This window comes from Somniosus microcephalus, chromosome 19 (genome assembly GCF_052327205.1).
Source record: "Somniosus microcephalus isolate GS21.2 chromosome 19, FLI_Smic_1.0, whole genome shotgun sequence".
Classification (NCBI taxonomy): domain Eukaryota; kingdom Metazoa; phylum Chordata; class Chondrichthyes; order Squaliformes; family Somniosidae; genus Somniosus; species Somniosus microcephalus.
This window is the reverse complement of record NC_141005.1, coordinates 17,899,461-17,912,528: the sequence shown is the minus strand read 5'-3', so window position 1 is coordinate 17,912,528 and position 13,068 is coordinate 17,899,461. Positions and strand designations below refer to the sequence as shown.

General features: G+C 45.9%; 1 protein-coding gene across 4 annotated transcripts in view; it reads right to left on the bottom strand.

Moving 5' to 3' along the window:
* Positions 1-9,453: 9,453 nt before the first annotated feature.
* Positions 9,454-13,068, bottom strand: part of lrrc74b (leucine rich repeat containing 74B) — a 78,580-nt gene continuing 74,965 nt past the window's right edge. For 3 of the 4 annotated variants that reach the window (XM_086012021.1, XM_086012023.1, XM_086012022.1), the window contains one exon: positions 9,454-10,599. In XM_086012021.1, coding sequence (XP_085868147.1) covers positions 10,569-10,599 — 31 coding nt within the window. In that variant the 3' untranslated portion in view covers positions 9,454-10,568. The other variant, XM_086012024.1, reaches the window with a different exon arrangement.

Genomic DNA, 13,068 nt, shown 5'->3' with positions numbered 1-13,068 from the left:
CATGGTTGGAGGAGGTCTACCCTCACTCCCAGGTTATTGTGTTTTATTGTGTTTTAAAAATTGTGTTTTATTGTGTTTTAAAAATTTTGTGGTTCTATTGGGACATCTAATGTAAGAGGGGAGGAGATGGTGTGTATTTTGAATGTTGTATTTGAATTGTCCCACATAGCTTACTGTAGCTGGGATGTGCAATGCACTATGGGAAATAGAGTGGATTGAGTTGAGAAGATTCTGGAAAGTGATGGCTGTTAACTGAACTCTGTCTTTTGCCCTGCCAGTACACTTTACACCTAATCCCAGCCTATTACCATCTCGTCTAGCTTCTAATCTCTTTTACTTCTTTTGGTTCTTTTATTCTTTTGTCCGATCGCAGCCCTGCCTTCGATCTAGTTCCTTTTCTCTCCAGTTTTGAAGAAGGGTCAAACCCGAAACGTCAACTCAAATTTCTCTCCACGGATGTTGCCTGACCTGCTGAGTTTTTCCAGCATTTTCTGTTGTTATTTCGGATTTCCAACATCTGCAGTATTTTGCTATCGTTCTGTCTCCTGCATACTCTTTTAGTTGTTATACAAGCAAGGTTATTAAACTTTTGAGATATAACAGAGATGTTTGTATTCTCAAAAGAAAAGTAGTTCAGAAGACATTACAAACCATGAAAACATACCTTTGAGTGGTTTACAAATGACATATACGCCCTATTGAGTGTGTTAAAACTTAAACACACCCAAACATTTCGTACGCTTTATAAAGTAGTAACTCTTCCATTTTATGTGCGTTGGATTTTTTACCATTCGTTGTTGATAATTTTTCTCTGACTGCCAAAATGATTCTTTAGTGGCAGTGCCAAGAGTTGTGGTGAATTGCAACAGATGACAGGCTCCATGCAACCCATATCATTAAAACTGAAGTACTATTTTACCATATGATTTGAACTGGAGTAATATCAGCTTTAATCTCACAGCATGGCCAGGATAAAGAGAATCCCCTGTACATCAATGGCACTCATGGTGCAGCTGGGGGCAGTGACCCCTGTTATAAATCTCATCATCATGAAGAAACGACTCATGAAATAACACTGGACGGCCAGCTGGTGGCACCGTCCAAGGAGTATAAATACTCGGGCGTGGGCCAGCTTGTCCAGGGACATTTTGTAAGACAGGAACTAGTGAAGTACAACTAGACCGCCATGTTCTGAAACAAGTTGATTAAAGCCTTGCTTTATACTCGAACCAAGTGCGTAGTGAGTTTTATTACGTTAACCCCCCATTTCCACTTCCCTTTTCTTCCCTGATCCAAGTGTCTAGGCCTCTGTTCATAGCCTTCCTGGAGGTTGTCTGAAGTGGAATTCAGCACGGTCCTCTCTTTCTTGCCAGCCAGCAAAAGAAGGCAAGGGAAAGCCATTAGGAGGAAACTTCCGTGCAGCGAGTGAATGGGCTCCATTTAAACAAAACTCATAGTCCAATAGTGCTTGCTCAGTGGCATGATTGAAACCAGTGTGGAAGGAAGCATAGGCATAGACCTCATCTCATCACTCCATGATGCAGAGCATTGCAGCATTGGAGATAGTTGCCTCAAGCAAGACATTGGTTGGGTTATGGCCTTGTTGAACCATTAGAGAGTAACACTGCTATATATTATACATTAGTAATATGATGCCATTAATATTTTATTTTATGATAAAGCAAAAAAATCTTGAAAGCAATCAAGACAGTTTAAGTTGGCTTATCTCCCAGTGTATTGATTCCCAGTTTTGGTTGTGCTTGTTCTAATAGGGGTGTAATAAGAGACAGCTCATGAGCCATGCATTGAACAGGCTGTGAATCCACAGGCATTAATCATATTACTCAGCCCTTTTTAAATAAACAATCAATTTTCTGAAACAGAAGCAGAAAGATCTGGGAAATGGGGATAAGTCAGTCAACATATAAGAGGGCATTTTATAACTCAACTCTCTCAATATTCTGTGCAACTGTGTTCCAGCAAGGATCAGTGAAGCGTAATGCCACAATGACATAGATGGACACTCAGTTGTAAGTCATCTGGAGGTCCATCTCAGAGTAGCCATATTCTTGGAAGAGATAACTGGTCACCTGTTGATGCAACATCTGCTTAAGACTATGTTGTCCCCTCTGGTTAGGTGTTGAGGTGATAGGAACACAAAATAGTCTGGGTAATAGGAATACAACAGCGACTACACTTAAAAAATAAGTACTTCATTGGCTGTAAAGCGTCCGGTGATTGTGAAAGGCACTATATAAATGCAAATGCAAATGAACCGTGGAACTCTCCCCTCAAACCAGACAGCAACATTTGAAATTCTGGTTAAATTGTTTGAACAGATAGCATGGGGGAAAAAATTGAGTTGCGCCCTCTTTGGGGCGCTAACTTTGCCGGGGCGCTAAAAATGAGCACCCCCGCAGCTGAAATTAATCGGTAGCACCCCAAGAAGTAAGTGAGGCGCCTCCCTCTTGGGGCGCTGTGAGGGAATATTGCGGCGCTACATGCCGCGGTACTGCAGGCCTTCCTCCCCTTCTTAAAGAGTAGGGGACTAGTGCAGCGCAACCCGGGGCCACTCTGGGCCACCAGGGATCAGAGTGCCGGCAAAAGAGCCCGGCACTCAAGAGAAGTACCGGGCTCACGGAGCGCAGCCAGCACTGTGCGGGGGGGCTTCAGAGGAGGCCGGGGATGGCAACGGGGGCAGGTGCTGGCAGGCAGCCAGCAACAAAAATGGCCGCCCGGCACCTCGCCTTTAATTAGCGCCGCCCCGTCTGGCGATAAGTCAGGGGGCGCTCCCGAAGATCGCGGCCGGGGCGCTAACGGTTACTGCCGCCGCTAACCTCTCGCTGAATTTCGTGGGAGGCATTGGCGGCGCCGCGCCCAGGTGCTAGTTGCTTTGTGCCCCCCGTTAGCGCCCTAACGGAAGGCGCAAAGCAACTGAATTTTTCCCCCCCATTGTTATTTTAAAATTGTTCTAGTGAGAGTCAATGCATGTTGATGCTTCAATCTGCTGTGCCAAAGATAGGTAGGTTGCAGGTTTGTACTTGAGCTTCCCCACCTGGTAAGTTCTTGTTCTCTGTTGTCTTGTCAGAGGAAAACTATGAGCAGAAGGTAGGCACTTCCCCACAGTGAGTGAAGCACAAAGCAGCGCACATCAACCTACGACATTCAGCTGTTGGCTCAGGATCAGCATTGGCTAAGGCCTGACATCAGGCCACCTACATGCTCTCTTGGCTGGGTAATGGTGCACATCACAATCCAGACAGCAAAGGAAATCCAGGAGAGGATTGGGTGTCTGCAAAACTAAATGTTCACAAATTCTAGTTCCCTTGTGCTATCTGCCACTCAGATTTACTGGTGCAGTGAATTTTCATCCGTAACTGGGCCACAAGGTGATGTGGCCAGAGGGAGCAGAGACATCAGCCAGAGAACAGCTGCAAAGTATTGTTTCAATTAAGTACCTCAAATGATGTTTCCAAACTGGGACCATTGTTACTGAGCAACTTTCCCATAAGGAGCCCAGCAGCAGAAATACTTTTAATGTCAGCTCCCCTGTGGTGAGAAGTGGTAATATTATAAATTGGATCTCTCCACATGGTTCAGAAGACAGGGCAGAGACGCCTGCTTGGGAATAAACTACTTAAATGTGTCTGTGTTTTTCCCCTTAAAAGTACAGCTGAGTTGCCCGTTAATAACTCTCCCCTTTGAAGCATCAGCGTCACAGGGGGCTCATAATGCAGAGTATACCCTACAGCGGAACATTACTCATGCAGGATTCTGTGACAGAACCGTGCTACGATTTACCAGGAACAGTGCCTGCCAGGGAAGGGCTAGCTGAGATAATAAGATCAGGGATTGAAATGGAGTACTGAGGCAGAGCTATTGTCTAAGAACAAGTTTTTTTTTTAAATGAGGTTCAGGCTTAAGTTGAGAGCTGTTAGGTATACAATTGACTTTCTTTTGTGCCATAAAAGCAAATACAGAGATGCACAATATACAGCTCATGGTAAAAGCCACTCTGCCGTACATTCAGTCCATAAGCAAGGCTTGAAAAACGGACTTGCCTTTCATGACCTCAGGACGTCCCAAAGCGCTTTACAGCCAATTAAGTATTTTTGAAGTGTAGTCACTGTTGTAATGTAGGAAACACGGCAGCCAATCTGCACACAGCAAGCTCCCACAAACAGCAATGTGATAGAGACCAGATAATCTGTTTTAGTGATGGTGGTCGAGGCATAAATATTAGCCACAATACTGGGTAGAAGTCCTCTGCCCTTCTTTTAAATAGTGCCACGGGATCTTTTACATCCACCTGATAGAACGCATTAAATAATTTAAGAAGTAATTAGCCCTTTAGTCCTCTCCCAATGGTCCAGCTGGTAAATACACTGCCCAGTTCACAACAGCTATACAGACCAGGGAGGTCACAGAGCAGACGATCATAGCCTTCTCATCCTTTTCAAGTTATAAAGTCAACCTCCTTGTGAAGATATTTATCATATCACACTGCTACAGCTCCAAGGTTTTTATGGTGTCTGTATCCGTTTTATGACCTTCAAAGTAGCCTTAAGAGTTGATAACTGTACAGACTTATTTATGGACTCAATTTCCATTTGTCAAATTGATTTGAGACTCTCCAGCAAGCTCTGTGGAAAAATGGTTCACTGTTTTGTCAAGTTCGCAAAAGATGGTCATATGGCTTTTATATGCCTGTTATCTATTAAACAATTTGTGTGCTTACTCCCTTTAACTGCTGTATCTATTTAGCTATCTGTAATTTATTAAAAGTATTGCATATGACACTCACTTGCTGTTCACATGATCCTTACTTTCTGTAAGACTTGCATTTCTATAGCGCCTTTCGTGACCACAGGCCGTCCCAAAGCACTTTGCAGCCAATTAAGTACTTTTGAAGTGTAGTCACTGCTGTAATGTAGTAAACCAGGCAGGCAATTTGCGCACAGCAAGCTCCCACAGACAGCGATGTGATGATCAGATAATCTGTTTAAGTGATGTTGGTTGATTGCACACCAGGAATTAACTATTTGGAATCCCGTAGCTGGTACTTAGAACCTCTTACTGTGGGCAGAGGCAGATTTCCAGTGGTCTCGGAGACAAGTCCAACTCAGTCCAGGTGCAAGGCAAAAAAAAAGTTGCTTCAAATATTCTTCTGCCACTTCAGCAATCTCTCTTGAAAGTTTTTTTTAGGCCAAAGGCTTCAAAGTAAAGCATTTCCACCATGTCAGCTGATACTGGCTATACACATGCCTCTTTTCTTTCTTTCTAAGTTACCCTTGGTGCAATGGGGGCTCCATCTCCATTGCTGTTTATTTTAATATATGGTAATAAACTCTCAGCAGCACTGGTTAGTGCACACGTAGAAGGTCTCAGTCCGAGGAGGGAGCTACAGTGCAGCAATCATAGGACGGAAACCCAGAGGAAACGGGTCTTGCCCCAGAATCCACCAACGACATTGCTGGTAACCTGATTTTACACCACTAACTCACCAAAAACATAACAGGAGCAGGAGTAGGCCATTCGGCCCCTCGAGCCTGCTCCACCTCAACTCCACTTTCCTGCCCTCTCCCCATATCCCTTGGCCTAGAAATTCGGTGGAGCCCCAAACGGGGCGCCAAGCTCGCCTGGGCGCTGGAATTACCGCTGCGATCGGAGCCATTGCGTCCGCCGGAAATTCAGCTTGAGCGGCCCAAGAGGGACGTGGGGCGCTGCTCGAGGCGCCCCGCGTCCCTCTTGGGGCGCTGAAACTGAATATCGCAGCGCAACGTGCTGCAGCGCCACACGCTGCGGCACGGCGCACTGCGGTACTGCAGGCCTTCCTCCCCTTGTTAAGGGGGAGGGGCCTGCACCAGCGCGATGACCGATCGCGAGTGCCGGCAAAAGAGCCCGCGATCGCCATAGGTAGGCCTCGTGAACCGGGCGCGATTTGCGAACGGCGTTACAGAGGCGGGCGCTACCAAATATCGCAAACGGGGCGGTAGCAGGGCGCTGCGCACACCGATGAAATCATCGGTGGCGGCGCAGCGCTACAGGCTAACACCATTAGTGCCCCGCTAAATATTGTAGGAGGCGTGGCCAGTGGCGCTAAAGCCACTGAGTGCCCTCTTTAGGCGCTAACTGGTGGCGCAGCCCACCGAATTTCTAGGCCCTTGAGTCTTTTAGTGCCCAAAAATCTACCGATCTCTGTCTTGAATATAATCAACGACTGAGCATTCACAGCCCTCTGGGGTGGAGAATTCCAAAGATTCACCACCCTCTGAGTGAAGAAATTTCTCCTTATCTCAGTCCTAAATGGCCGACCTCTTATCCTGAGACTGTGACCCCTGGTTCTAGACTCTGCAGCTAGGGGAAACATCCTTCCTGTATCTACCATGTTAAACCCCCATAGAATTTTGTACGTTTCAATGATATCACCTCTCATTCTTTTAAACTCCAGAGTATAGGCCCATTCTACTCAATCTCTCCTCTCATCCTAGTGAGTAAATTTGGGGCAAAGTATATGCAACACCCCAATTTTACTCCTTAATAAACTTTTTTTCCCACGGGCCTAGAAATCCAATTAAGCCCGAAACGGGCAGTGCCACCTCAGGCCAAGGTTAACGGCTGCCCGCAAAAAGAGCGCGAGCAGCACTGGGTATTTTGGTGCTGGCCTGCCTGATTTAAATGAGCGCAACGCAGAAGCTCCCGTGCAACGTGCTCTTTCCAGCGGCATGAAGGCCGAAGGTTGCATCTAAAGGATCGGTGCGGCGTTCTTGGGCAGACACCTTATTAACAGCACATTTCTAAGTGAAAGCCTGGCATAGATGTCCTTAAACCATTGCATGAGAAATCTTGCGATTATGCCCAAAATAAAAGCTGAACGCAGAAAATTTAATGGACTGAGTGCAATGGAAAGGAAGTAGCGCCATTATATGGAAGAGAGATGTTGCTAAAGTGGTAAGGATTCAAGAGATACCAGTGAGTACTGGCCACTTGCTGAATTTGTTAAAATAGAGCAATGATCACAAGACAGGTACTATGGAAATTCCAAACTGTTCTTCCAAGCTTATTTTAGGGTTATGGTTGTATAGGAACTGTATATTATACAGACACTAAGGGGGCGCTAACGGGGCGCAAAGCAACTAGCGCCTGGGCGCGGTGCCACCAACGCCTCTCGTGAAATTCAGCAGGAGGTTAGCGGTGGTGGTAACCGCTAGCGCCCCGCGGGGTGCCGGCTGCACTCCATGAGCCCGGCACTTCTCTTGCGTGCCGGGCTCTTTTGCCAGCACGCCGATCCCTGGCGGCCCAGCTGGGCCCCGGTGCGCCAGGCCCCTCTCCTTTAATAAGGGGAGGAAGGCCTGCAGCACCGCGGCGCGATGTGCCGCAGAGCGTGGCGCTGTGGCACGTAGCGCCGTGAGATTTACTCGCAGCGCCCCGCCTCCCTCTTGGGGCGCTACCGGTGGATTTCGGCTGCGGGGGCACTAATTTTTTCGGGGCGCTAAAAGTAGCGTCCCGGCGAAGTTAGCGCCCCAAAGGGTGCGCGACCCAATTTCCCTCCACCAATAAATCTTAATATTTCTTTGATTAGCGGGTTCATCAGCATTTTCTTAATGTAAACTGGATCTTGCTAAAAAGATCAAAAAAATAAATTAAACTAAGCAGCAACGAAAAAAAAGCCAGCTCGATCTGGATCATGTTGAAGAATTTTTGCAATAAACTGAAAGACAATTGAAGTCAGTTATTTGGGTGTAACTTATTGAAAAGTAGCACGGTAAATGTGAATTGAAGTAAATTGGAGGAAAAAAAAGGGCAACAGGAAGCTCTTGGTCAGGAGTTTACTGGTGTAAATCATGCAGAACAGAGTTCAATTACATTTTTAACAACAGACTTTTGAAGAACTCGTGGTGAGAACATGGTGTTAAATTTTCCTTAATTCTTGGCCTTTTAAAAACAGACTTCAAAACTTTGCATTTTATTTTATCAGTTCTAAACCAGAAAACCCAATTTATAAAATTTAAGGAAATGCAGCTTTGATTTTTTCCCCTGGGATTCTTACAACTGTAGCACAGTATAGTTTATTTTAAAAGTAGTTATCACCTGTAATGTTTGCCTGACCGGGGAGGAGATTTGATGCATCTCATTGGAAGCAGTTTCCACTCCAATTACATAGTCTGAGCTCTCCATAGTTACCAGTTATCTCAGCATCCGTTTACTATACGGTTTATAGCTCACCGCCGCCTTCCCCCGGCTCTACGCGCCGTCAACAGCTGCACGCATGGGCCTGCTTTGGAGAGGGCGGTAAGAGGAGCGGCAATGTCCACATTTGCCGAGCGTGCGTCAATTTGGCGTTGCAGGCTGATTGACGTCACGCTCCTGGTAATTGAAATACTTGCGGCGAGCGCAGGCAACGGCAGCGCTGCCGACCTGCCCAAAATGAGGGCGGAAGCAAGGCGGCCGCCATTTTCTCTTCCAGAACTGGCCTTAACGGTCGGCGCGAAAGGTTCAAATTTCTGGGCCACGGTTTCTAAAGGCAGGGTTATAATATATGCAGACATAATACCAAAATAAGTACTGTAACATCAGGTTACAGAAAGCAAATCTATCTCAAAAGGTCAGTGTTTGAACTAAACCCAGAATACATGAAAGTCGTTTCTGAAGGAATGAGGTGTCAGATGTACATCACTAAAGGCTTGACAAACACATCTACAAAGTAGGATTCAGCTTTGAGCCAGGATTTTTCGCAAGCGAGAGCAAAATTTTACTCCAACGTTCAAAAAGACAAAAAAAAATACTCGATTATGTCCAAATTGACGTTTTTGATCCATATTAAAATAATTTAAGTTTAAGGGTTCCTTTATATTTTCCACGGCTCTTTTACGTAGTTAATATTAAAATTTTAAAATGTAAGTCATGAAAAGATAAATGTGGTGAGTATCCACTTGCGCACAGAGCCTAGCTCAACAGGAATGTTGATCAGGGGGATCGGGCGCAGAGGTCAGTGCGCTTGATTTAAGGTGATTCCTGATTTTCCAGTCACTAAAATTAATTGCCAGAACTTTGGGAGCACCCTGCAGCGAGTGCGCTGACCTCTGCGTACAGTTCTCCAAACTGCGACCCCGTTGAGCCCCGCCTCGCAAAATCTACCCTAAAATGTAAGTAGAAGTACTGAAAGTTAAAGAGAAAATGACAGTGGAAATGGAAGCAATCAAAGTGTGGAAGTAAATGGGTTTAAGCGACATGGTGTATTTGAGCTCCATACGTAAAGGGGCCTAATGTCTGTTTTAGGTGGTCGTTAGGGATGCCTGAAAAAATGGCCTGACCCAATATCGGGTCGGATGTCTTTTAGGCATCCTTAGGAAATTTATCCCTGTGAAACGGGCACGAATTTCTACCCCCACGACTCCTATGGTTATGAAGTAATTCTCGTTTCGCGTTAAATTAAGACAGGCTTACTTGCAATGAGATTAGTTGCTCAGTAGCAATTTGTTTAATTCACTGAAATAAAAAAATAAAATTGTTAACATTATTAGACAGATGAGGCTCCTGGATAAATAGTTGCTCAGGAGTGATAACATTGTGCCTCGACGCCAATTCAATTGTTGCACCTCCAGCTCACACAATTGCATCTTTAACTCTGGACTGACTGTAATTATTCATCTGAAACAGTTATTTTACAGGCACAGTCTAACAATAATGACAGAAAAAAAAAATTCCCAGTCTCAACCGTTCCAGTTAGGGGAGGGTGAATTTTATTTTTTTAACTCTTTTTTTCTGAAGCCACTCTTGGTGGGATACAGTTCTACGGGTGGCAGGCGCTGTCTGGCACCTTGTCCAAGTCTTCATGGGTGAGGCTAGACAGCGAGTGTCAGCAGGCTATTCAACCATGGGGAGCATCCAGTCAAGCCCGATCTTGTTCCTACCTCTGCGACTGCCACACAAGTGCATTTTGCCAGCAGGAGTCAATGGTTAGCAGTCAGGAGCAGCTCAGGGCTGTTAGGGTCAATTATAGTGCCCCAAATGTTGCTTCAGCTGAGAGCAGCTAACTCAAAAAAGAAAAGACTTGCATTTACACAACGCCTTTCACGACCACCGGACGTCTCAAAGTGCTTTACAGCCAATGAAGTACTTTTGGAGTGGAGTCACTGTTGTAATGTAGGGAAACGCGACAGAGAAGGGGAGCGGGTGGATCAGAACTTGCACCTTCTGATCGGCAGGGTTTAATATTATGTTAGGTGATGCCTTTAGATACAAGGTCATTGGCGCAGCTGCTAGATAAAACTTTTCCTTTAGGGGGAAAAAAAATCTCAGTACATATTTCAGTAAATTTAAACATTTACACGATTGAAGTACAGTTTTTTTTTCTTTTTGACGAAAGAAAAATAAAAATCATTGTTAGGGTGTGTGTAGTGTCAGCTCTAGGGCTGAGAAAGTGACTAATGCTGGGCTAATGCTACAATAAAACATCCGTTTGCTTTGATATCCACGCAGGTGAATTCTTAAGATTCCAAGGCTCCTCTGGTTATGAAGTCATTCTTTTTGGCATCTAATTAAGACAGGATTTACTTGCCATGAGATTAGTTGCTTAGCAGCAATGCGTTCAATGCGCTGAAATAAAAAAATAAAACTGTTAACATTATTGAAGAAATTAGACAATGAAGCTCTTGGATATATTATTCTGCAAGTGTGATAACATTGTGCCTCGACTGCAATTCTGTCGTTGCATCTCCAACTCACACAAATCTGAACTGACTTTAATAAAAAATACTTTTTCCCAAAAGAGTTTGAGGGAAAATAGAATATCAAGCTTGCATTAGTAATTTATTGATTTTGCACTGTTTGTGTTTTTGTAGACGATTCATAGGGATAGGGGAGATGAAAAAAAAAATCTTATTATCTCTCTCCCTTCTATTGTTGTGAAATCTGGCCCTTAAAATAATATTGCTAAATCTATAAATTGTTAATGAAATTGCAAATGTTGGCAGCACTGTGCTCTTCAACAAAACAGACAATTCTGGGTGGTGCTGATGGGGTTTTGTTAACTTTTTTCTCTACCAGTTTGCACTCCAGACTCTTGCCCAAGCAGTCATCTTTTAAGTGTTTGCCGAGGCAGCGATTGTCGGCGGGCTATTCAAGCACAGGGGGCATCACAGCCGAGCCTGCTCCTGTCCACACAGCTGCCTTTCCAGCAGGAGTGAATGCACGATGATTGGGGAAATCTGGACAATTCCCCCCTCCTTAACCAGGGGACCCTGAGGTCAATAACAACGCCCCTGTTGAATATTTCACCGCATGACACCTCCCTGCTCTTCCTGGAGTGGGATTTGGCTCGGTGGCTCCTGTTGGGAAGACTGGCACCGTCTCAGGTGTAACCCTCCACCGCCTGCCTACTCACTGCACAGCTGCTGAGTGTTTCAGGGCTTTTTTCCTCCCTCTCTGCTGTTTACCGGCCTGTCTGTGTTAGAATATCGTTGACACGCTGCCTGGTGTGCGGCATTTCTGCCATGGGGGGGTAACTGGGACCGCGGCTTTAGTCCGGGTCCAGTCACAGGCCCAGCTGCCGTACTCGATGAATGGAAACTCGGCTTGATCACCATTCCAGGCCCCTTGGACAAGGCTGACATGGCGGCTCCTTCCTCCCCAGTATTGTGTGCAGTTTTGGTCACCTTACCCGAGGAAGGACGTTCTTGCCATGGAGGGAGTGCAGCGAAGATTCACCAGGCTGATACCTGGGATGGCAGGAATGACGTATGAGGAGAGATTGTGTCAATTGGGCTTATACTCACTGGAGTTTAGAAGATTGAGAGGGGATCTCATCGAAACCTATAAAATTCTGTCAGGTCTGGACAGACTAGATGCAGAAAGGATGTTTCTGATGGCCGGGGAGTCCAGAACCAGGGGTCATAGTCTAAGGATAAGGGGTAAGCCATTTAGGACTGAAATGAGGAGGAATTTCTTCACCCAGAGAGTGGTGAACCTGTGGAATTCTCTGCCACAGAGGGCAGTGGAGGCCAGTTCATTAAATATATTCAAGAAAGAGTTGGATATATTTCTTGAGGCTAAAGGGATCAAGGGATATGGGGAGAAGGCAGGGACAGGGTACTGAATTTGGATGATCAGCCATGATCTCATTGAATGGCGGAGCAGGCTCGAAGGGCCGAATGGCCTACTCCTGCTCCTATCTTCTATGTTTCTATGTTTCCCCCGGCCCCAGCCCTGGGAATCCATTCTCGCCGTCTCTGGGGCCTCTCGTTTCCTCTCTTGGGGTTCTCAGTCTGTCCGAGGCCCCCCCGCTAATCCGGTTACATGTCCGCTTCCAGTGCCTGCCCGGCAATCGTTTACCAGTGCCTCGCTGTGCGAGTGCACCAGGCCCTCAGGCCTGACACCGAACTCTCCGGTGCGCGAGCTCTCGGCTGCGCCGCTCAAGCGGACGAAGGAAATCTAAATAACGGCCAACAGCGCACGCCCGACCCGCGCCATCGCAGCGATGGGTTACATTCACATTATTTTGCGGACCTCTGGAAAGTCTCTCCAGACCCCCAGTGGTCCACGGACCTCCATTAGGAAGGCAAATGGAATGTTGGCCTTTATTGCAAAGGGAATATAAAAATAGGGAAGTCCTGTTACAACTGTACAGGGCATTGGTGAGACCACACCTGGAGTACTGCGTACAGTTTTGGTCTCCTTATTTAAGGAGGGATGTACTTGCATTGGAGGCAGTTCAGAGAAGGTTCACGAGGTTGATTCCTGAGTTGAAGGAGTTGTCTTATGAGGAAAGGTTGAGCAGGTTGGGCCTATACTCATTGGAGTTTAGAAGAATCAGAGGTGATCTTATTGAAACATTTAAGATTCTGAAGGGGCTTGACAGGGTAGATAGAGAGAGGATGTTTCCCCTCGTGGGGGAATCTAGAACTAAGGGGCACAGTTTCAGAATAAGGGGGGCACTCATTTAAATCAGAAATTAGGAGGAATTTCTTCTCTGAGGGTCGTGAATCTTTGGAATTCTCTTCCCCAGAGAGCTGTGGAGGCTGGGTCATTGAATATATTTAAGATGGAGGATCGACAGATTTTTGAATG